Below are 22,029 nucleotides of genomic sequence, written 5' to 3' on the forward strand. Positions count from 1 at the left end.
TGCATGCCAGATCCACCACACCAGCATCTATCGAAACTCAGACACAATTTGTTTCTCCCTCAGGTCATTGATTCGGTGGAGGCGGGTGCCTGTGGATCTCACTCTGCTTGGTCTGTCCTTTCTACCTTTCCTCAGTTTCTCCTTCGGGCCCTTGAGGTCTCCCTGATTTGTTGGAATTTAGATGTCTCTGGGGTTGGTGAAGGACTCTGGTTAGTGGCCCGGTGGGCGGTGTCTGGTCGGTGCTGGGCTTCGCTTTTCTTTATTTTCTTTGGTCCCTCTTCGGGTCTCCTGGCGGCCCCACGACTCTGGCTGGATTTTGAAGTGTTCGGTTTAGGTGAACGGTATGGGAATTCTTTTTTTTTTTTTTTTTTACACGCACGCACACGCACACGCATACGCACACACCAAAAAAATAAAATAAAAAATAATAATAATAAAAAAAAGGGAGAACAATGATGATGACATGTCAAATGATCAATACTGAGCTCTCCCCAAAAAAAAAAAAAACATAAGAGAGGGGATCAATTTATCCAATGACCCGGAGTGAATGGTCATGTGACTCACGTCAGTGGTTTAAGGACAAACTTGAACTCGTGAAATAAAAGTACATTTCAGAACATTTATTTTTAAGTACTGTATTTTTAGTGCCACACATTTTTTTCCTTTCAATAACAAAACCAGACAAAAAAATACTCTTGAAAAAATGACAGTTTATGCACTTGCAGCCACGTCAAAAGGGTAGTGTTGGGGAAAATCATGGATGACCTTTACAGCTTCATTGTAGAGTTCCAGGTCTGTTAGACACATGAGTAGAATATGATTACAAGTAAGAACCAAATCAGAGCTCATCTGACATGTTCATACACGATGACCTACCAAATGGAATGCCCTTCTCTTCTCGGAGCATGTTGAATGTGTTGGCCATTATAGCTCCTTTGTTAGACACCATTCCAATGACTTCCACAATTCCAGACAACTCTTCTTGAAGCTGGAAGATTAAGGGGAGGAAGTGTTCACTGTAAATGGTAATATACAAATTGATTAAAAGTATACTTAACTCATCTTTTATCAAGTAGTTATGAACACAACTTTTAAACAGGTAGTAGTAATTTGGGGATGGGGAACATGCGTAACGTCCTAACAATCGAGTTATTATCCGTGATTTTTATGCGTTTCTTCATGTTGTGCACACAGTGATAGATGGATATGTTTTTTTTTTAAGGCTGGTACCTATACCGATTATTAGTAGTCAAGGAGGCCGATAACCGATACTTCAAGACGATATTCATTTGCAGTAAAAGAGAAAATATTAGCATTCAAATAAAATATTTTTTTCTTCTTCTAATTTTAAACAAAGAATTGACAGATTTGTTTAAAAATTATTTTAAAAATTGCAGGGAGCTTCCATAGTCATCGGCATGTGTTAAGCTAAATTAAAAACTAATCGTGTAAATAGTTCCCTGAAATGTTCTACTGTTAATAAAGTTTTCCAAAATTTCAACACAATTTATTAATTTACATGTATGTAGGTCCCAGTGTCGGCATCATTTTTTTTTTTTTTATAAAATGAAAATTTATATAGATGCATAAATTAAATGTTCCTGTATTTCACAGTTTGTTTGTTGGACTTAATTTATATTCTTGACAGGCACAATTGACAAAAACAAAAGGTTCCCATCAAATTCCATGGGAAATCAATATGGGCCATTATTGAACCCCTTAAAATTCAAAATGCAGGATGTCAAAATATTTTTCATTGACGAAAAACATACATTATCAGGATTTTTTCAAACAAAGATATTGAGAGAAAATTACCACTCTGTAGAGGAAAAACACACAGTCATGATTTCTTTCTTTCTTTCCTTTAAACAAAGATATCGCGAGAAAATAACCTTTCTGTGTCATTTTTGACCCACTTGTGCATCGATGGTAAATACTTGTCACAGGGAAATGATACCTAGATCACTGATATGTTCAAGATCTGTCTAATAACGATGGTTTCATATTTATCAGCATTAAAAGCCCAACTCTAAGCATAACGCTGAGAGAATAATGACAATTTCCCAAATTACGTCACGTCAAAAATCTTATCTGCATTCGAGGAAGGTTTGAAGTTGGATTTATCCCACTCGGAGTGTCCCAGTTCCACCCTCAAAGCATTTGAGGCAAATGTAAACAAAGATGGTTGATTCCAATAAATTGTTTGTTATTTTGGTTAACGCAGACATTCCAAATCACGTTGTGTCACATGAACATATGTCTTGTATTTGCATTTGCCGCAAACGGTTTGAGGTTGGAACTGACACAAACCGAGTGGGATAAATCCGATTTCCCATTTTTCTCGAATGCAGCATTTTTCCTCGGTGAAATGACACTCTCCGCTCATTGAAAAGCATTGGACTTATGATCATTGTAATTTTATTTGTAAGGATAGTTTTGATTTGAAAATGTGATATAATGTTTTTTGACTACCATAACAATATGTTTGGTTTTTGTGCTAGTCACAGGAAAAAGCAATACAATACGCCGTGAAAATGAAGCGTTGCATTGTGGAAATAGCAGAAATGCCTGAATGTTCGGAATTGTCAAGAAATTGCAGTGTAAAAAAACATGTAGCACTGGTACTACCAACTTTTTCAGGTGGTCGCACCACACAGGTTTTGGTTGAACCCTTTTTGGGGGAGATACAGCTTGACCGTATTTGCTCATGTACAGTTGTCTCAATTTGCATAGCGTAGTTTCAGATGACATAAAGAATGACAGCGACTCAACATATAGCTGCAAGATTTGTCTGCACTAAAACATGTCAATTATTTTATATTACTTCAGAAGAAATTGTTAAATAATAAGTTTAATGTTGTTAAAATATATATAAAAAATAAATAAATAGTCCACTGACTGCTTCAACATTGATATGACATTACTAAAAAGTATTATAGAATATTTTGTGCAAACTTTCACATATATATATTTTGTCGTTTAAAGCCGGTATATTTCCTTCAAAAATGAAATAGCAAAAGTTATTCCTATTCATAAAAATGGAGAAAGACATATATTCACTAATTATAGACCAATATCACTGCTACCACGGTTCTAAAAAATTCTAGAAAAATTATTTTCATATAGACTGGACAATTTTATTGAAAAACAAAAGGTTTTAAGTGAAACTCAATATGGGTTTAGAGAAAAAATCTCAATGGCAGTCATGGAACTTGTAGAAGCAATATCTACTAACATAGATAATAATAAAAAATACTGTTGGAATTTTTATAGATAAAAAAAAAAAAAAAGCATTTGATACTATAGATAAGGGGTCTCAAACTCATATTAGCACAGGGGCCGCATGGAGAAACACATATTACCAAGTGGGCCGGATCAGTAAAATAATGGTATAAATCTTAAAAACAATTGTCCTCAATTATATGCAATTTTTCACTATTTGTGGGCCAGCCCTGAATTACTCAACGGTAATCATATTGTTCCAAAAAATAACACAAATGCAAATGGCATGCGGCAACACTTTTCCTGTATGAGTTTCGGACGTGTTAAATATACCTGTTTTGCATATATATTGTTTCCAGAATGCATTGTGTGGCGCAGTTAACGAAGTTATAAGGACGTTAATCCTTGTCATATGTATTTATGTTACCAGTTATTAAATTTGTGTCATATTTAACATGTGTATGTCGGTCTATGATTTTTTTTTTTTTTTTAAACAAACAGTAACTTTAAGTTGTGTGTAAAATAACAACATCCAGGACGATTCCATGTACAAGTAGCATTGTTCATTTGAGGACTGCTTGTGAAATTACCAATTTATATGTTTTGATTGTGGCTGGCTGATTAATTGGTCCGACATAAAAAATTGTTTTTTTACTTTACAAAATCGTCTCGCAGGCCGGGTCAAACCCCTTCAGGCCCGTGGGCCGTATGTTTGACACCACTGCTATAGATCATTCTATACTAATGAATAAATTAGAAAGATATGGCATAAGAGGTTTGGCATATAAATGGATGAAAAGTTATTTGGATAATAGAAAGCAGTACTTACAGTTTAACAATATACAATCAAAACACTTGAAGATTACTCATGGAGTCCCCCAAGGGTCTGTGCTAGGCCCCAAATGATTTATATCGTATATGAAATTATATCTGTTGTGTCTCAAAAATATTCAAAAGTGTCTTATTCGCCGATGACACAACTCTCTACTGTTCAGGAGAGAACCTGAAGCAGTGTCTGACAACTATGGAGAATTAATTGAACACATTAAAAAACAGTTTTGACTTAAACAAATTATCAATAAACTTAAACAAAACCAAGTTTATATTTTTTGGTACTAGGCAAACCACACAACAGGTCAAAATTATGGTAAATTCAATTGAAATAGAAAGTGTGTATGAAAATAAATTTATTGGAGTAGTTTTTGATGAAAAATTATGTTGGAAGTCACACATAGATACTGTCAAAAATTATAGGGATACTCTCTAAAACTAAGGATGTCCTGAATAAGAAATCATTATACACATTATATTGTTCATTATTATTACCATATCTGACCTATTGTGTCAATCTGGGGAAAAGCATATAAAACAAATACCGATCCTGTTTTCAAACTGCAAAAAAAGCCATAAGAATTATGAATCCATCAAAATATACAGGACCAACTCATTGCCTATTTATTAAATTAAATACAATTAAGTTCTATGACTTAGTTGAATTTAAAATAGCACAAATAATGTATAAAGTACACAACAATCTACTCTGCCACAGTACTCAGAAGCTGTTTGAAATTAGAGGGAGTCCTTTTAACATAAGAGGTACAAGTGTTTACAAAAAAATTAAAACAAGAACAAATGTTAAGCAAAGGTGTGTTTCTGTAAAAGGTGTTCATTTGTGGAATGATTTTGGAACTGACCTGAAAAGATGTCAGTCACTTGCTGAATTTAAAAAAAAGGTTTAAAAGCAAAGTTCAAAAAAATTACTTCCATCAGTCATGAGCTGTTAAAAATGTATATATGCTGTAATTTCTTTGGATGTATCGGTATGAGTGTAATGAAAATTGTATATAAATGTATTATCGTATATGTCTAGGAATTTCATGTACATATGTCACTGGCAAATGTGCGTATGTTAAAGTGCACTTGTATATATGATTAGTTTTATACATTTCCTTTTGTTGAAATACATTACCTTATTATTTTTAACATAAAATGAATAAGGGGTAGGACTAGATACGCTTTTAACTTCCTCCTACCCCTTCTGAACTCTTTTCTTTCTTCCTATTTTGTTTTCTTTTTTGGTTAAATTTATATTTTAGACTTGTAATGTGTTTTCTTTGTGTTTATATGTTCAATAAAGAACCAAACAAACAAACTAAATTGGGGGGAAAAGGCAATGCCTTTGTGAACATTAGTTTGTTCAATGCAAAGGGGGCAGCTCTTAGCATGCCTAGCATAAGTCAAATTTGGCCCTTCAACATTACTTTGGATTAGTTTGTCCGATGCAGTGTTTCCCAACCAGGAGTATGTGAACACATTGTAGGGAGTATAATATGGAAAATCAGGTAACTGATGAAAATAAAATAAAACTGCCATACTATGACTCAGACTGTGTATTTCCTGTTCAATGTTTTGTTTAATGCCTGTTTAAAATGGACTATAGTAAAGGTGCTCCTATTTTATATGGTAAAGGTTATAATAATTATATAAAACAGCAAGTTTACTCTTGATTTTTGATTCATTGACTGACATACCAACAATTAGAATGGAGGATGGAAGCCTAGTAGATGATTCTGTATCGTAAACAGAAGTGACTAATGGACCATTGATTGTAATTAAGTAAAAAATAAAAATAAATACGTGATATCACACCCATCATTCTTTCTTAATGTATGCCAGCTTTTATAGATTGATAAAAAGCTTACATTGTTTAGCTATTTGCAATTATTAACAGTTAATGCATTGATGGACTTTGTTCTGTGTGAGTTTGAAATGTCCGACAGTATTTGAATGCAGCTGCAGTTTAGCTCACCGAACGCTGTCATTTGTTTACGCTCCCGTTAGCGGCGGGTTGCTAACACTGCAGACTTGTGTCGTATCATACAATACAATGACAGACTAATTAACTTTCTTAGCCTCCTTAATTGGCAATTAAAATATAATTTCGAGGTGGTGTCGTGTTGATGTTGGAAGTCGACAGTCGCGTGAGGACGAGTCAAGCTGATGTCATCAACATGCGCTACCGCAGTAAGACGGTAGAGTTAAAATCTCTACCTTCGGCAAAATTTATACCTTATATTGAATATACAGTTTATATTGTCCAGCCCTAATACAGAATATGTCAAATCTAAGGTATCCCAAACCGTAGCAGTTTTAAACAAGGTTAAATAATTATTGAACAAGAATGCTTTGTTATTGTTATGTAATTCATTGATTGCTCCATACATGACCTATTGCATTGAAGTGTGGGGGTGTGCAGCCAAAACCTACACTGAACCCATCCATCTTTAACAGAAACGTGCTATTCGTGTCGTTTTCGGCTGTGGCTACAGAGACCACACTAATCCAACATTTATAGAACTAAAAACTTCAAACTCAATGGATGAATGACATTTAACCACCTTAAATTAATGTATAAAGCCCATCATGAAATTTTAACAATTAACAGGCAAATCAAATTCTGATATTTTTCCCAAACCTGAATACAGAACAAAACAAAAAGAACAATGTATTTAAATTAAAGGTCTCAGTTTGTGGAAAAATCTGGATTATAAAGCTAAATCATCTCATTCCATTTGTATTTTAAAAAAATGTATAAAAGCACGATTACTGGAAAAATATATTTAGCTCAAGGTCATGCTATTTAATTATTTTGTTTAATTTTTACTTTGAAAGCATCTTGACTGTTTGCTGTCATTTATTTTGTGTTGATAATTTTTTTGTGCTGATTAGGGTCAGATATCACAAGTTTGACTTCTTTCTGTCCACTTTCTTTTATTTTTTCTTTTAAAGAATGAAATATATTTTTTTTATTGAATGTTTATGGTGGTCACCCTGAAAGCACAAAGTAAGTTTTGATTCCTGCTCTGTACATTCTTTAAATTTTACTACAATTTCTTAACAACAGCCTTTGCCCTGGCAACTACGGTTAGGCAGGTAATTGTGATAACAGCCTATGCTCAGCTGGTTATCGTTATGCTGGTAATGCCAATAGCAGCCTATCTTCAGTAAAACAAAATGAAAACTTCACAAAAAGACACAGAAGGGGATGAGCAGAGCCAGGAGCCACGCCCGGTGCATGACTCGGTCTGGCGATTGACCAATCAGAGACGTTCACGGTAAAATAACGTAGCAGGCCAGTTGTCGGTTACGGCAAATATTTACTACAAAAAAAACAAAAACGAATCAAAACATGACAGTAACCACATTTGGGGTGACCACCTTAACCATTATGCCAGGAACTAGTAGACATTACTGATACACAATTAGTACTTGTAGTTCTCACGTGATTCACGGCAAAATAGTTCTAGGTGGCGAGTGGCCGATCACGGCAAAATAGCCACTTTATATAAATAAATTCGTCTTTAAAGTTTTACACACAGCTACATTATATTAGATTGTACCCTGAGAAATTTGATGCACAGTATATGGCGACACTATTAATCATTATACGTGTAATAGCCAAAAAGAGATCAAGTTATATGATCTGTCAAACGTGGGTTACGGTTAGGAGATTGGACGAGAGCAAAAATATACTCACCGGGTCATTTAATTCTACACACACACATTGTCCCTCTCCATCTGCAACAGTGAAGGTTTTTCCAGTTGGGTGTACCTAGCCAAATACAAACGTACAACAATACAGTACATCGCGTTAACCTTTACTTGAGTAATATCCCGTCTCTCGTGTTCTAAATCACGTTAGTTAGACAACGACAGCTACCTTCTCAACACGTCCGACGAAACAAACGGGTTTGTTAATATATCGCGACAGCAAAGATAAATTAATTCGAGGCTTTGGAACATCCAGGATGGAAGACATCTTAACTGACCGCCCAGCAAACCAACATATGGCGCCAAAATGTTATGATCTTATTTTTTGATGTAATATGTGCGCCGAGTGGGTGGAGAGTATACACTTCAGCAAAGAATCCACCAGGCTTGCTACTACGGCAAGAACTGGGTTATATAATAGAACATACCCAAAGTTTTACGACATATCCGTTGTCCGTTAAATATTTACTTCCGGAATATACTTTTGGCAAGAATGTTACGCCACGATAATAGACATATTTTGCCAACATAGTCTTAATATATCTATATATATCTATATATATATATATATATATATATATATATATATATATATATATATATATATATATATATATATATATATATATACTTTAAGAATGAAAGCATGTATTAAATTGCTCCCCAAGGACAGGAAATATGTGGAACCTTTAATAGTAAATGTAATTTCTACACGGACACGAATAACACAGAGGTCACAACAACACGGTGAGACGAAACAAATGAAACCTGGCAAGATAATTGCTTATATTTTGTTATGAGAAACGGCTTGTCAAATATCAACGTAACACCATTTAAATACACAATTGAAACAAGTTTAGGACTGTTGATTTCTCGACTTCATAACAAAGCAGGACCGAAAGTGTTTTTAACGTTACATAAGGTAGTTTTGCTGTACAATGTTGGATGTTGTAATACAAAACATATAGACGTTTAAAGTAATTACATATTTCCGTCTTTGAGGTTATTGAAAAATGCCATTTGACACACTAAACGCTACAGTTGACTTATCCAGATTTTTTTTTTTAACAGGGCGACCATGTTCTCTTTTCTGCGTTTACGTAAAGATTCGAAGAAGTCAACCTCAGAGTCGAGAGAAGCTGATGGAGGCTTTGTGATCATTGGTAAGAAAGAATCTTTGTAGCCTTGAAGCCACGGGTGTGCAATTCCAAGCTAGGGGCCAGATCCCACCCACCCATGTGGCACACTGAAACAAAAAAAAGGGTGACTTATTTTCATTTTGGAATTTGACTTTAACCATTGTTTATAAACATTTATTTTCACCAAATCCTTTTAAAACAAGAAATTAAAATTTTTGTTGCCTCTGTTTTTCATGATTTTTTTAAAATTACATTTGTTGGTAACATGTATAACAATGATCAAATACTGGGGCAATTGTGTGTTTGTAATAATATGTTGAGGTGATTGAATATCAGGGTGTCACATAAAGTGGCCCGTGGCCAGTGAACCACTATGACAGCCAGGCCACCACCTACCATCAGACAGTGGCCCAAACAGTCCAGTGAAAATTTCTCAGTGAAATCGGCTACTGAAAATCTTCTAAATGCAGGGCTTGGGCATACTGGGCAGATGCCCAGGGAGCCGGTGTCTTTTGGGGCAGATGCAATACTATTTAGGGCCTGAGCAGCGACCACTGCGAGGTCCCTATTGTTTCTGTAGGAATCATCATCATCATCATCATTATTATTATTATTATTATTATTATTATTATCCACAAAGAATCAGATTTTTGCGATATTAAACATGAATGAAAACTCACCAAACTTTACACACACATCAGGCCTAGTGAAAAATAAGACATTTTAAAGTTGCCATACACGAGTACCAAAAAATAGATCTGTAACTACATGTGTTTAACGGAGCCCTGTCCCCTTACGTTTGACCTACGGCTATGAAAATTGGGTGGCACGTGTAGCACCCCGGGATGAACAATAAAGACATGGGTAGCATACCCTATATTGAACAGAAAGTTAGCCAAGAGTATTGAATGTCCAGTTTTGGTGCATTTTTGCACATTTACAGGAGTCAAACTTTTGTCCCTTGTCCTAGACGTCCAGTTAATTCGATTGACTTTAAACTTGGCCTGTACCATCTCAACACCTGGGACATCAGGGAACAAAAAAAATCAAAAGGTTTTCGACATACTATGTGACGGGAGCGGGACATCAAATTTTGCACTTAAAAATTTCTTCTTAACAAAGCATTCCCGGTTGTACGTTTCACCAAGAGCCGCTAAAAATTGGAGGCATATTTAACAGACCTCGAAGTACAAAAGTCAAAGTCTTTTAGAGCCATATACTAAACTTAACTGGAAGTCCCCCATTTTGATTTACTTTGGAATTTGTTGGCATTTTTTGGCTCTTTTATAGGGTCATGTTTGAATAAACTACTCCTATAGAATGTATCCGATCGTCTTCCAACATGGCGATTTTCATCTTAAGATGTTGTGCCGGGGTGGTTTTCTCCGAGGAGGTTTGTATCCCCTGCCGTGGGATCTTTTGACTTTTACCACATAAAAGTGGTGATTTTTCGAAAATGTTCCTTGTTCCTAACCCGAACCATAACTTTAAACTTTAAAAAATGTGGAAGAAAACAGAAAAAACATTAACAATCATCAGCCGTTTGAGCTTTTTCTATGTATGCTGATATTTCCTACTGCGTGTGTGGTCATTGAACGCACCTAGAGTCCATTGCAGAATGCAAGCGTGTTCTTGCTTTTCTTTGGTTTATCTGCGATAAATCTTTTTTTTCTTGTTACAAAAAATTGTTTCTAAAACTCAAAAACACATGTCTTCTTCATGCGTTTATTGAAAAACATGCTTACACCCGTGGCAGGAGATACAAACATTTTTCGGGGGTAACTAACTACTTTGCCACAGCACCGCCCCCAAGAGTGCGTGTCAACTTTGTCAAGATGATTCACTCCTCAATACGCTAAGCCCAATCGTAAGTTATCAAAAGCTTTTAATTTCGTCACACGCTGTTGCCGTGATGATGCACTGTTTGCAAAGAACAATTATGCTGTTTTTGAGGGTCTAAACATGGCTAAAAACTTTGCACACACATCAGACCTGTTTTTAACATCAATATTTTGGAGATTTTTTGTGCAATTTTCAATAAATGGCTTAATGGCGCTCTTCACAAACTTTAATGAAGCATTCCTGGTTATGGATCGGTACATTGAAAATCGATTTAATATCCATGTACACTGCTTAAAATATGCATTGATGTAAAAAAAAAATTCTCGATTCGCAATGTCTTGTCAACTGTTCTTCCTTGTGCAGTTTTTCATCGTTTCTAGCCGGACCCTTTTTGGGAATGGACATGCTTTGCGGGTATCCGGTATTGTTCTTAGTAGCGGCGGGTCTTTGTAGACACTGGTAAAAATTTGGTTTGATCTTTGTAACCTATGCATTCCATTAGCAACCTTACTTTCATGTCGTGAGTTAAGTGCATATTCTACAGAAAACAATTATCAACATTTTGGAAATTATTCTGATATTCATTGAGATATTGAATAGAGTCTTAAAATTTTTCAAAGGGAGGGTACTCATACATGCTGAGCGCTGTAAATAAAAAGTTTAGTTTTTTCTTTTTACCCCCACTCTCTCCCATTTCCCCATTTTTTTTGTGGAAAATGTATGTTGAATGTTTATCAACTTTTTTTTTTTTAGGTTTAATATTTAATTATATTATTTCTTTGCAGGAGAAACAGTTGAAGAGCAGAGAAGGAAGATGCAGTCGATGAACATTGCACAACCTTCAACAAACGTTATTGTATTGCCATCAAAGGTGAGCATTTTCCACTTGTAATCTTAACCCATATCAAAAAGTAAGTTGCTTGGAATTATAATGCACACTGTTCAGAGTTTCCCCCAACATTGTATTAGCCTAGCAGCCAACCAGGCTTTTCTTGCCCCCGCCAGGCTAAGCGTCCAAAAGCTCCCCCTCACTAATAATAGTAGTCACCGCACATCCCCGGCTAAGGCTCGAAATAAGCAGTTTCACTTCGCAGTTTGCAGGTAAAAATTTGCATATTATACCTCATTAAAACACATTGAATAGCAAAATTGAGATTTCAACCACTGAGACTGCACTACACTGGAGCTAAAACACACAATGTTTAAGGGGCAGAATGTTAGTGTGGATGAGCCATTTAGCACTACCGCCTCTTCTCTGCTTTGAAAACACACTTGGTTAGCCGTAAGCAACGAGCTAGGTTGCTCCAGCTCTCCAAGAGGTGGCCATGGTGAGAGCCAAGAACTGAACGGAAGCCGTCTTGTCAGTTGTAGTGATCCCAAGCCACTCGATCTTTAGATGTGAGGCGTATTTTATTCAGCAACTCCAAAAAATAGCTTGTTAAGTGTAACACATAGTCGTACTATTGGCTCACTGTCGCTTGCAGCAGAGCGGCTCTGGGTTGCAGTAAGGCCGCGCCACTTTACAATCAACGCGCAACCGAGACCATGACAAAATAAAAAGTCACTATAACACAATTAAGCAGTAATAACTTAAATTATAATGCATATATTTGTGGGGACTGGTGTCAAGTTGCATTTTACAATTTTAAAAATGTGCAGACGTTAGCAAGTTATTACTTCATGTTAAAAATTAGATAGCTCTTAATATGAAAATAACACAACGGTCTTTTATAGTTCGTTTCCAGTAAAGTTGCGTCATTTTACAATGTGCAACCGTATTGAACTTAACAAAATAAAAGTCATAAAAATAAAAGCTCCCTTGAGTGAATCACAATTATCAATCTGGCTATTGCCAGGTTACAGATTAGTCTGATCATTTTAAATCTTTAATATTGACATCACATGATTTTTCCAGACAATGATGATGAAAAATCCATGACATTATCATGTCTCAGCATTTCAAAGAGGGGAGGTGCATGCTAAAGCCTCTGCAGGGTGCCCAAACTTTTGCAGTTGCCATTATTAGTTTTTTTTGAAAGTGTAAATGTCTAAATGATGGCAACTAACATTTGTTTTTAAACATTTTATAAGAATGTCTCATCTGTAATCTGATGTCTTTTGTAGATTTTTCCATCTTTCCTTGGCTTGTTTATCCACAATAATAATTTTTTTTACCTAGGAAGCGCAAACTTTCGATCCCCACTGTATCGTATATCAATATTAAGCGAAAATATACCGGGACATGACTTTTTGTCCATGTTGAGTGGCTAGTCATAAAAACAAAAGATTGAGAACCTACACTGACAAAAAATAAGCAGCATTTGCTCTTACCTGAATCAATCTTAATGTGAACTAAAAAAAAATGCTGTATGCACTGTAGTAAAATCCCATTAATAATATTTCTGTTATTTAAAATGTGAATTTCATGTAGATGGTTGCTGCCCGGGCCCTAATAATTTCCTTAGAAACAATAAGAACCTTGCAGCAGTCGCTTCCAAGCCAATTTAAGTTAAAAATAATTAAATGTTGTGAGACCCGAAATAGTTGCTTCATAGTAGGTGTCAGTTCATCCTTTCCTTTGGCTGGGTTTTGCAAGGATTGGGCAAAAAAACCCTCCCAAAAATCTCCATAAGCAGATGTGAGAGGCTGGTTGTTGATTGGATGAATACTAGCTAGTTATACAAGGTAGCTTGGTTGAAGTAATGGTTGCTAAAGAGGGGACACAAGCCTGAGACTCTATGGCGCTTTTCCACCAGACCGGTTCCACACCGGAGCGGCATTTTTTTGTCCCTGGATGTTCGCGTCTTCATTGGACTTTTTCGGGGCAGAGCGGTTACAATGGAACCCGCATTTTAGACCCATCTCGGAGGTGGTTCTGCAGCGCCGGTCGTCTGGCGCAGAGCCGGGCTGTGTCGTCAGTGTCATCTGATTGGCCGACAGCAACGCAGCAAGCAACACCGTGGAGCACGGCCATTTCCTTATTTTATGCAAGCGAGGCAAGAGGCGCCTGCTGGTCTTCGCCAAAGTCATAAAAATACAGTATATACAATAAATATAATAATGTTTTACAACAACGCTGAACTATATTTACAATTTAAAAGGTACTTGTGGATGGATTTGTAATGATTGTTGTTTTAAAAAAATCACGGGTGCACACTGCTCGCCTGGTCGTGTGTTCCCATTCTTGCCACGGACTTCCGACTTTCGGGTTTTACACATCAGCGCCATTTCCGGTCGCGGTCCAACACTCGCACCCGCACGTCTGTGCCCCCCAACCGCGCGCTTCCGCTCATTGGCTGGAGGGCTTCTCAGCTATCTGAAATGCTTCGGATACTGAGACAGATACTACACACACGCAGCCTCGCACCCATCAACTGAAACGCGCAACCAAGGGACACAAAGGTGGAAGCGCAAGTACTGGCACACTTCTCACACGTCGCAAACCGGAAACGGAAACAAAGTTGAAGGGTGAAAACCCGGCAGTCGAAAGTCCCAGAAGTCCCGCCTCCTCCGTGGCATATAGTCCATGAGAGCTTCAGCGGCAGTTAAATGAATGAGGCTGAGTTCTCCATTCAGAAATAGCTTTGCGAGCCGGTAGTGAAATCAAGATTGCAATGTTTCATCCATGGTGGTCCATATGAAATTGTAAATATGGTTAATTGTTGCGTGACTTGCCATTTCTGAAATGTTATGGCAGAGCGGAGAGCCGCACGCACTGCGGGAGTGCAAGCTTGGCCTGGACAGTTCAAATGATCCCACCTCCTTCCTGCACGCCTGCTGTAATGGAAATGTAATGGAGGCCGTGTAGTGTCGTTCTGTGCAGTGTGATGTGGTGTGGTAGCGTGCCGTGCGGGGCTAATGGAAAAGCGATTTATTAGAAGGCTTTACAAATTGGGGTTTGGTTCCAAATTTATAATGTTTTTTTATCCTGTCAGGAGGATTCACAAACTTTCAAGCTGTATCTTACAGTCTTTTTGAGTAGAGCCCTTGGTAGCATGGGCATTGTCCAAATACGTACTCTATACAGTATACAGTAACTAATTGTTCCTTTGACAGACAACACAAACACACGACAAAAACAAATGATGGCTTATTATTTGAAAAAGGCACAATTTCTTTTCTTTGATTCTCTTTTCTGCATCAAGCTTTATCCACACTGCTCAATGTTATTTATCATCATCAGTGGCGTGCACAGAGATTTTGGGGGGCAAGTGCTCCAGAGAAAAAGGGCACTTTTGTGCACAAGGAATATACCTTACTGACAATTACGAGATTACGTCACAAGTCAAGATGGCCGTCAATTTGGTAAACGAAATCTATCTGCTCATTGAAAAGCGTTGGACTTTTGATTGTTGTAATTTTATTTGTAAGGATTATTTTGATTTCAAAATGTGATGAGATGTCGTTTGTATGATAGTCACAAGAAAAAACATTACAATCTACCGTTTGTTTTCACATGCCCAGATGTTCGGAAATGTCAATATACGGTTTTTAATAAACATTACACACACATAATAATAATTAATAATACCCCACAGCTAGTTTTAATAGCCTATTAGGGCAACACTACTGCAAGACTTGTATGACTTTACATGGTGGTTGACTTTGCAGAAAGAATGAAAATGGCTGTCGTGAATACTTTCTTCCAGAAGAGGCAGGAACATATGGTGACCAACAAGAGTGGAGGTAGGAGTACACAGGTAGACTACATCTTGTGTAAACGGTGTAATCTGAAGTAGATCAGCGACTACAAAGTAGTGATAGGTGAGAGTGTAGCATAGGATGGTAGTGTGTAGGATGACTCTGGTGGTGAGGAAGACAAAGACGGGAAAGGCAGAGCAGAGGACAAAATGGTGGAAGCTGAAAAAGGAAGAGTGTTGTATGACTTTGAGGAAAGAGTTGAGACAGGCTATGGATGGTCAGGAGGTGCTTCCAGATGACTGGACAACTACAGCAAATGTGATCAGGTAGGAAGGTAGGTAGGATAGTCCTTGGTGTGTCATCTGGAAGGGAAGGGGATAAGGAGACTTGGTGATGGAAGGAGGAGGTACAGACGTGGATCCAGATTAAGAGGCTAGCTAAGAAGAAGTGGGATACTGAGAGGACTGAAGGAAGTAGACAGGAGTACAGGGAAATGCAGCGTAAAGTGAAAGTAGAAGTGGCAAAGGCCAAACAAGGGGCTTACGATAACTTGTATGCTAGGTTGGATAGTAAGGAGGGAGAGACTGATCTATACAGGTTGGCAAGACAAAGAGACAGAGATGGGATGGATGTGCAACAGGTTAGGGTAATAAAGGATAGGGATGGAAGTGTGTTGACAGATGCCAGTAGTGTGAAGTGAAGATGGAAAGAGTACTTTGAAGAGTTGATGAATGAGGAAAATGAGAGAGAACAAAGAGTAGAAGAGGTGACTGTTGTGGACCAGGAAGTAGCAAAGATTAGTGAGGATGAAGTGAGAAGGGCATTGAAGAGGATGAAGTCTGGAAAGGCATTTGGTCCTGATGATATACCTGTGGAGGTATGGAAGTGTCTAGGAGAGGTAGCAGTAGAATTTCTGACTGGGTTGTTCAACAGGATCTTAGATCGTGAGAAGATTCCCGAGAAATGGAGAAGTGTGCTGGTGCTCATTTTTAAGAACAAGGGAGATGTGCAGAGTTGTGGCAGCTACAGAGGAATAAAGCTAATGAGCCACACAATGAAGCTATGGGAAAGAGTAGTTTAAGCTAGACTGAGGGCAGAGGTGAACATTTGTGAGCAGCAGTGTGGTTTCATGCCCAAAAAAGAGTACCACAGATGCAATATTTGCTTTGAGGATTTTGATAGAGAAGTACAGAGAAGGTCAGAAGGAGCATTGTGTCTGTAGATCTGGAGAAAGCTTACGACAGGGTGCCCAGAGAGGAACTGTGGTTTTGTATGAGGAAGTCTGGAGTAGCAGAGAAGTATGTTCAAGCGGTGCAGGACATGTATGAGGACTGTAAGACAGTGGTAAAGTGTGCTGTAGGTGTGATGGAGGAGTTCAAAGTGGAGATGAGGTTAGACAGGAATCTCCATGGACTATGATGTTCACAGATGACATTGTGATCTGTAGTGAGAGCAGGGAACAGTTGGAGAAGAAGCTAGAGGCGTGGAAGTTTGCCCTGGAAAGGAGGGGAATGAAGGTTAGCTTTAGCAAGACGGTGTATCTGTGTGTGAATGGGAGGGACCCAAGTGGAAGAGTGAGGTTACAGGCAGAAGAGACCAAGAAGGTGGAGGAGTTTAAGTACTTAGGGTCAACAGTCCTGAGCAATGGAGAGTGTGGAAAAGAAGTGAAGAAGCGTGTGCAGGCAGGCTGGAACAGGTGGAGACAAGAGTCAGGTGTGATGTGTGATAGAAGAGTTTTAGCTCAAATGAAAGGAAAGGTTTATAAAACTGTGGTGAGACCAGCGATGTTGTTTGGTCTGGAGACAGTGCCACTGAGGAAAAGACAGGAGGCAGAGCTGGAGGTGCCAGAGATGAAGATGCTAAGGTTCTCTTTGGGAGTGACCAGGATGGATAAAATGAGGAATGAGTACATCAGAGGGACAGCACATGTTAGAGGCTTTGGAGATAAAGTCAAAGAGGCCAGACTGAGATGGTTTGGACATGTCCAGAGGAGAGATAGTGAGTATATTGGTAGAAGGGTGCTGAGTTTCCAAATACCAGGCAGGAGGTCTAGAGGAAGACCAAAGAGGAGGTTCATGGATGTAGTTAAAAAGGACATGAAGGTAGTTGGTGTGAGAGCAGAGGATGCAGATGGAGGCTAGGATTTGCTGTGGTGACCCCTGAAGGGAAAAGCCTAAAGGAAAAGAAGGAAAATAATCTGCCTACCTGCTAAAAAATGTAGTCAGTAACGTAATCCAAGTACCATAATAAAAAGTAATGTAACTGGTTTACTTTAAGACAAAATAAATATCACCACAATATATATTCTATACAATGTGCCCCTGCTATTTGCGGGTGATAGGGACCCGGGGATTCTACAAATAGCAAAAATCCTTGTTCAAATACAAAAATCCCTCTCTCTCTCGCTCTGTCCTTCTCTCTCTCTCTCTCTCTCTCTCTCTCTCTCTCTCACCCTCTTTCGCACTCTCTCTCATCGTAGAAATTATAATCCCTCGGAGTAATCCCCAATAAATGTACCTGTAATCTGATTACATGTTTTTTCCTGTAACTGTAATGGAATACAGTTACATTTTTTTTGCAATGTGATTAGGTAACGGCGGTTCATGTATTCCATTACTCCCCAAGCCTGTGTATGAGACATGCTACTTCACAACAAAATGATTATAGGTAGTGAATAGAGGGCAAAAAAACAATAAAATTTCACTGGATTCATTACACATCATGCTGGGGTTGAGATGCAGAGGAAGGAAATGTGTGTGTGTGTCTGTCCTACACCGCGACCGTAGATAATTAGCTTTCACGTGACAAAGGAAGCGAGCGACCGAGAGAGCTAGGTCTGGTGCGCGTGCGCACGCGCGCAGGGGACGCATATTGGGGGGGGGGGGGGGGGGGTTCTCACACGCGATTAATCATGCAGCTTTTCTAAAAGATTGTGTCAACATTGACCTGTCCTCAGTAAAGTGGTTATTAAAAAAAAAGAACAAGAAAAAAAGAACTTTTCAAAGAGTACTCTTTTTGAGAAAGGGCAGAGGGGGGTCTACCCGTGCACGCCAGTGATCATCTTCCTTATAGCCACACGGTGATTACTTTAGTAACAATAAAAGAAGACACATTAACTAATTTGCTCCAAAAAATGTATAAAAACTTAAATTTATTAATTTTAAATATTGCCATGGTTCCAAAAACATATTTATGTTTTTAATGCTAGATCATACAGAAGGTTTTGATGCAGCCTCTGACCTGAAGGGGTCGCTTAAAGCAACACACACTTGTATATACACTGGGTGGGGTCACATTCACGGTGTAGGGGTAGAGTTCGCCAGTCACCTGGGTGGGGGGGTGCTGGGGTGTTTGGAGGCGGCTGGGACTGGGTTGTGGTGGATGGGGGGTTGTGGGGGGTAGCGGGGGCTGTGGGCCGGTGGGGTGCCTGGCAGGCCTGCCGTGCCCTGTTCTGCTGCGTTGGGTTGGGGGCGCGGGCCGTGTTGGGGTGAGGGGTGCTCCTGGCTCCTGGGTTTGCTCTCCGGCCGGTGGCCCCTGCGGGACCCGGTGGTTGTCCCTTGGTGCTGCTGTGGCCTGGGTGGCCCTCTTGGGTTGTGCTTGCTCTGTCCTGGCCAGGGTCGACAGCTCCCCTCTTTGGTGGAAGTTTTCATGCATGCCAGATCCACCACACCAGCATCTATCGAAATTCAAACACAATCTGCTTCTTCCTCTGGTCTGTGGATCTCACTCTGCTTCATCTATCCTTCCTTCCTTTCTTCAGTGTCTCCTTTGGTCTCTTGAGGTCTCCCTGATTTGTTGGAATTTAGATGTTTCTGGGGTTGGTGAAAGACTCTGGTTGGTAGTAGGTAATGTCTGGTCGGTACTGGATTTCACTTTCCTTTCTTTTCTTTGATCCTTCCTTGGGTCTCCTGACAACCTCACGACTGAAGTATTCGGTTTAGGTGAACGGTATGGGATTTTTAATAGGTTTTAGGTGAACTAATGAGTACACACTCACACGCACGCAAAAAAAAAAAAAGCAATGGTAGTTATTACAAGAAACGGCCAACAGGTGACAGCAGAGTATAAGAGATCAACCAGGGCCATGTTGCAACAAGCTCTTTTCCCCAGTGTTTTCAACAGGTTTGTGAATAATGATGAAACTTACTATATTCTATTGCTAATTGTTGTAAAACGGAAATAGATACAAATATACTGTTTTTCCTGATGAAAGAAGAGACTCTAATCTTTCTTTTGGTAGGTTCCGCGTTTTTATAGCAATAGATCACAATATTCTGTGGGCCTTGCAAGTCAGTCAAAATCCAGCAAAACAGCCGGGAGCAAAGGGGGTTGCTTCAGTGAAAATGGCTGGGAGTAAATGAGTTAATATAATTTGACTAATTCTGTTTTTCCTTTTTATAGTCACCATATCCTGCTCCAGCTTTACCAGTGGAAACCATTTTAAGTACCGATCCATCACCCACGCATCTGGGAGATCGTTCCTCAGTAGTAGAAGATGGTTTCTCAGTAGTAGAGGCTTCATCACCTGCTCCTGATGTCCTTGGTGACATCCCATTTGCTTTGGCGCCTCACGTTCAGGCAATGCAAAGAGGGTTCTGTTATATTCCCGATGTGCTGCTGTCCAAGGACATGAACTCTAACCTAATGTATTTTCAATATGACTTCACTTTAGAGAAATCAGTCCTTCATTTCACCGTACCCAACTGAAAATAATATTTTAGTGTCTTGCATTTGCTACCGTATATTCTGTTGAGGTTCATTAATGGGCTTTAGTCTATCTCAGATGACAAATTGCACCAATTCTCTCAGTCAAACATAAAGACAATCATACTAACTACAATTATGTTATATATTGAAAGTACAGTAGTAAAGCACTTGTTACAAACAAAAAGTTTCATCCTAACAACAACTTTGAATCAATCTTTAATCTTAGTTTACTTTAGATTTGGCTTGAAATGGGAAAAAAATGTTTACCATATAGACAACAGTGTTTCCGAACTTTTACTGAGCCAAGGCACATTTCACATTGGGAAAACCCCCCCACAACACACCACTTATCAAAACGATTTACAAAAGGTTGATCCAAAGGTTTATTATCGCTGTCAGTCAGTGTAAGTGAACAGCCAGACACGCAATATGAGAAGTGGAGACAATTACATCTTTTGTAATTAGTTAAATTTTTACTATTATGTATATGAGTAACCCACACCACCCATTGCTGCCATGGTATTTTCATTGTCTTTTTAAAAAAAAATAATAATAATTTTTTAAAGGCAATCTATTTTACAGACATGAAGCAATTGCCAACTAATCAATCTGTACTGTATTTTTGAAGTTGAAACAGTGTAATTTTACCTACTGTGCCTTACTGCCTTTGAGTCTACAGTAAATATATAATTGTATTATTGTTTGAAGCCAAACTCTTAACCATCAATTACTAACATCCCCGATTTATTCTTATTTTCTGCAGACAATGTGGTTCTTGTTCATTGTGTGAGTAGCTAGTAGTAACAACATTAAGTAATACAGCTTTTTTTCTGATTACTGTGTATGAAATAATTGTGTTACTGTACTGCAGATTACCAAGGGTTCCAAGCATTAAAGTTACTCCCCACATTTTTAATTAAGATGAATCTGTACTTTCTACTCCTTACCTTATTAAAACTTGATCTTGATCGGTTAAGATGTTGGTGTAATGGATTCCAGCGCACTCTGTGAAAAATGTACTCAAACCTCAGAATCTATCCATGTATGGCCATATTTCAAAGATTTTTTGTTGTCAGCTACAAAAATATTTATGGCGAATGTGGCATGTCAGCTAAAAAAAATCACGCTTTTAGCGTTCAGAAATTCCTTTTCTAATCAGAATTTTTTTTTTTTAAATTAGATGAGCTAATTTAGCTTTGTTACTCAGTTCACAGTGTTAGCAAAGCTATTTAAACAGCACTTAGCAAAATGTGACATGGAATGTTTCATTTTTGGTATGAGCAATATCTATGTTAATAAAAGAGGGGGAAAAAAATCTGTGCAGTTTATTTGTTGTTGTTTTTCTCTATTTTGCCAGTTTTTGACTATGTGATCAGGATTGATTTGTCCGCCATGTTGGAGGTTGAGATTGGAAGGATTCTCTATTTCCAGTGACTCTCAAAGTTTGGTACTAGTACCACTAGTGGTGGTTGGGCTTTCTCTGGGGGGACTTGAAAGAATCCCAAGTACAGGTCAGTTATATTTCATATATTTAGACACTATGTTAATGGTCAAACTGCATAATGTTGCAGTGACTTGCAATAGTGTCATCTAATTTTCATTACCATTTAGACCTACTATGCTTCTGTATTTTTAGGTTAGTCATATGGTGGTACATGTATTTGTGGTACTCTGTATTTTACTTGGTGGTACTTGGTGTAAAAGGTTCGAGAATTAATGCGCTATTCACTCAAGCATCACAACAATCAATGTGTCGACCTTCAACATGGTGGTTGGTGTATGACATCATGGTAAACCAACGGGAAGAATATTTTTATTTTATTTTATACTGAAGTACATTTCAGAGTCTGTAAGGACCAAACAACTAATTGAATTCAAATCAACCATGCAATGTATTATAATGCAATTTTCAAATTACAAAGGCTAC

At 38.2% G+C, this 22,029-nt stretch overlaps 2 protein-coding genes across 3 annotated transcripts; one reads left to right on the forward strand and one right to left on the reverse strand.

Annotated features, from left to right (window-relative positions):
* Positions 1-605: 605 nt before the first annotated feature.
* rpa3 (replication protein A3) lies at positions 606-8,163 on the reverse strand. The gene is made up of 4 exons (XM_077549517.1): positions 7,943-8,163; positions 7,760-7,834; positions 877-988; positions 606-794 (listed from the first exon to the last, which is right to left on the reverse strand). The coding sequence occupies exons 1-4, from the start codon at positions 8,039-8,041 to the stop codon at positions 712-714; spliced, it is 369 nt and encodes a 122-aa protein (XP_077405643.1). The 5' UTR covers positions 8,042-8,163; the 3' UTR covers positions 606-711.
* A 323-nt stretch (positions 8,164-8,486) lies between these two features.
* umad1 (UBAP1-MVB12-associated (UMA) domain containing 1) lies at positions 8,487-21,411 on the forward strand. Of its 2 annotated transcripts, none has more exons than XM_077549228.1 (4): positions 8,487-8,520; positions 8,845-8,936; positions 11,540-11,625; positions 19,797-21,411. In XM_077549228.1, exons 2-4 carry the CDS (start codon positions 8,852-8,854, stop codon positions 20,100-20,102), a joined length of 477 nt encoding a protein of 158 aa, XP_077405354.1. In that variant the 5' UTR covers positions 8,487-8,520; positions 8,845-8,851; the 3' UTR covers positions 20,103-21,411. The 2 variants fall into 2 exon arrangements, with proteins under 2 accessions (XP_077405354.1, XP_077405355.1); XM_077549229.1 differs by lacking the exon at positions 8,487-8,520 and adding an exon at positions 8,531-8,695.
* The last annotated feature ends 618 nt before the right edge of the window (positions 21,412-22,029 follow it).

The sequence above is a fragment of the Vanacampus margaritifer genome, chromosome 17 (genome assembly GCF_051991255.1).
Source record: "Vanacampus margaritifer isolate UIUO_Vmar chromosome 17, RoL_Vmar_1.0, whole genome shotgun sequence".
NCBI lineage: Eukaryota > Metazoa > Chordata > Actinopteri > Syngnathiformes > Syngnathidae > Vanacampus > Vanacampus margaritifer.

What these genes read in the sequence shown, in the direction of transcription:
- rpa3 (XM_077549517.1), bottom strand. Translation starts at nt 8,041, where the DNA reads ATGTCTTCCATCCTGGATGTTCCAAAGCCTCGAATTAATTTATCTTTG. An exon ending in TCGTCGGACGTGTTGAGAAG is followed by an intron (nt 7,835 to 7,942) that starts GTAGCTGTCGTT and finishes GTATTTGGCTAG; the next exon opens with GTACACCCAACTGGAAAAAC. An exon ending in AGAGAAGGGCATTCCATTTG is followed by an intron (nt 795 to 876) that starts GTAGGTCATCGT and finishes TGTGTCTAACAG; the next exon opens with ACCTGGAACTCTACAATGAA.
- umad1 (XM_077549228.1), top strand. Translation starts at nt 8,852, where the DNA reads ATGTTCTCTTTTCTGCGTTTACGTAAAGATTCGAAGAAGTCAACCTCA. An exon ending in TGGAGGCTTTGTGATCATTG is followed by an intron (nt 8,937 to 11,539) that starts GTAAGAAAGAAT and finishes ATTTCTTTGCAG; the next exon opens with GAGAAACAGTTGAAGAGCAG. An exon ending in TTATTGTATTGCCATCAAAG is followed by an intron (nt 11,626 to 19,796) that starts GTGAGCATTTTC and finishes TCCTTTTTATAG; the next exon opens with TCACCATATCCTGCTCCAGC.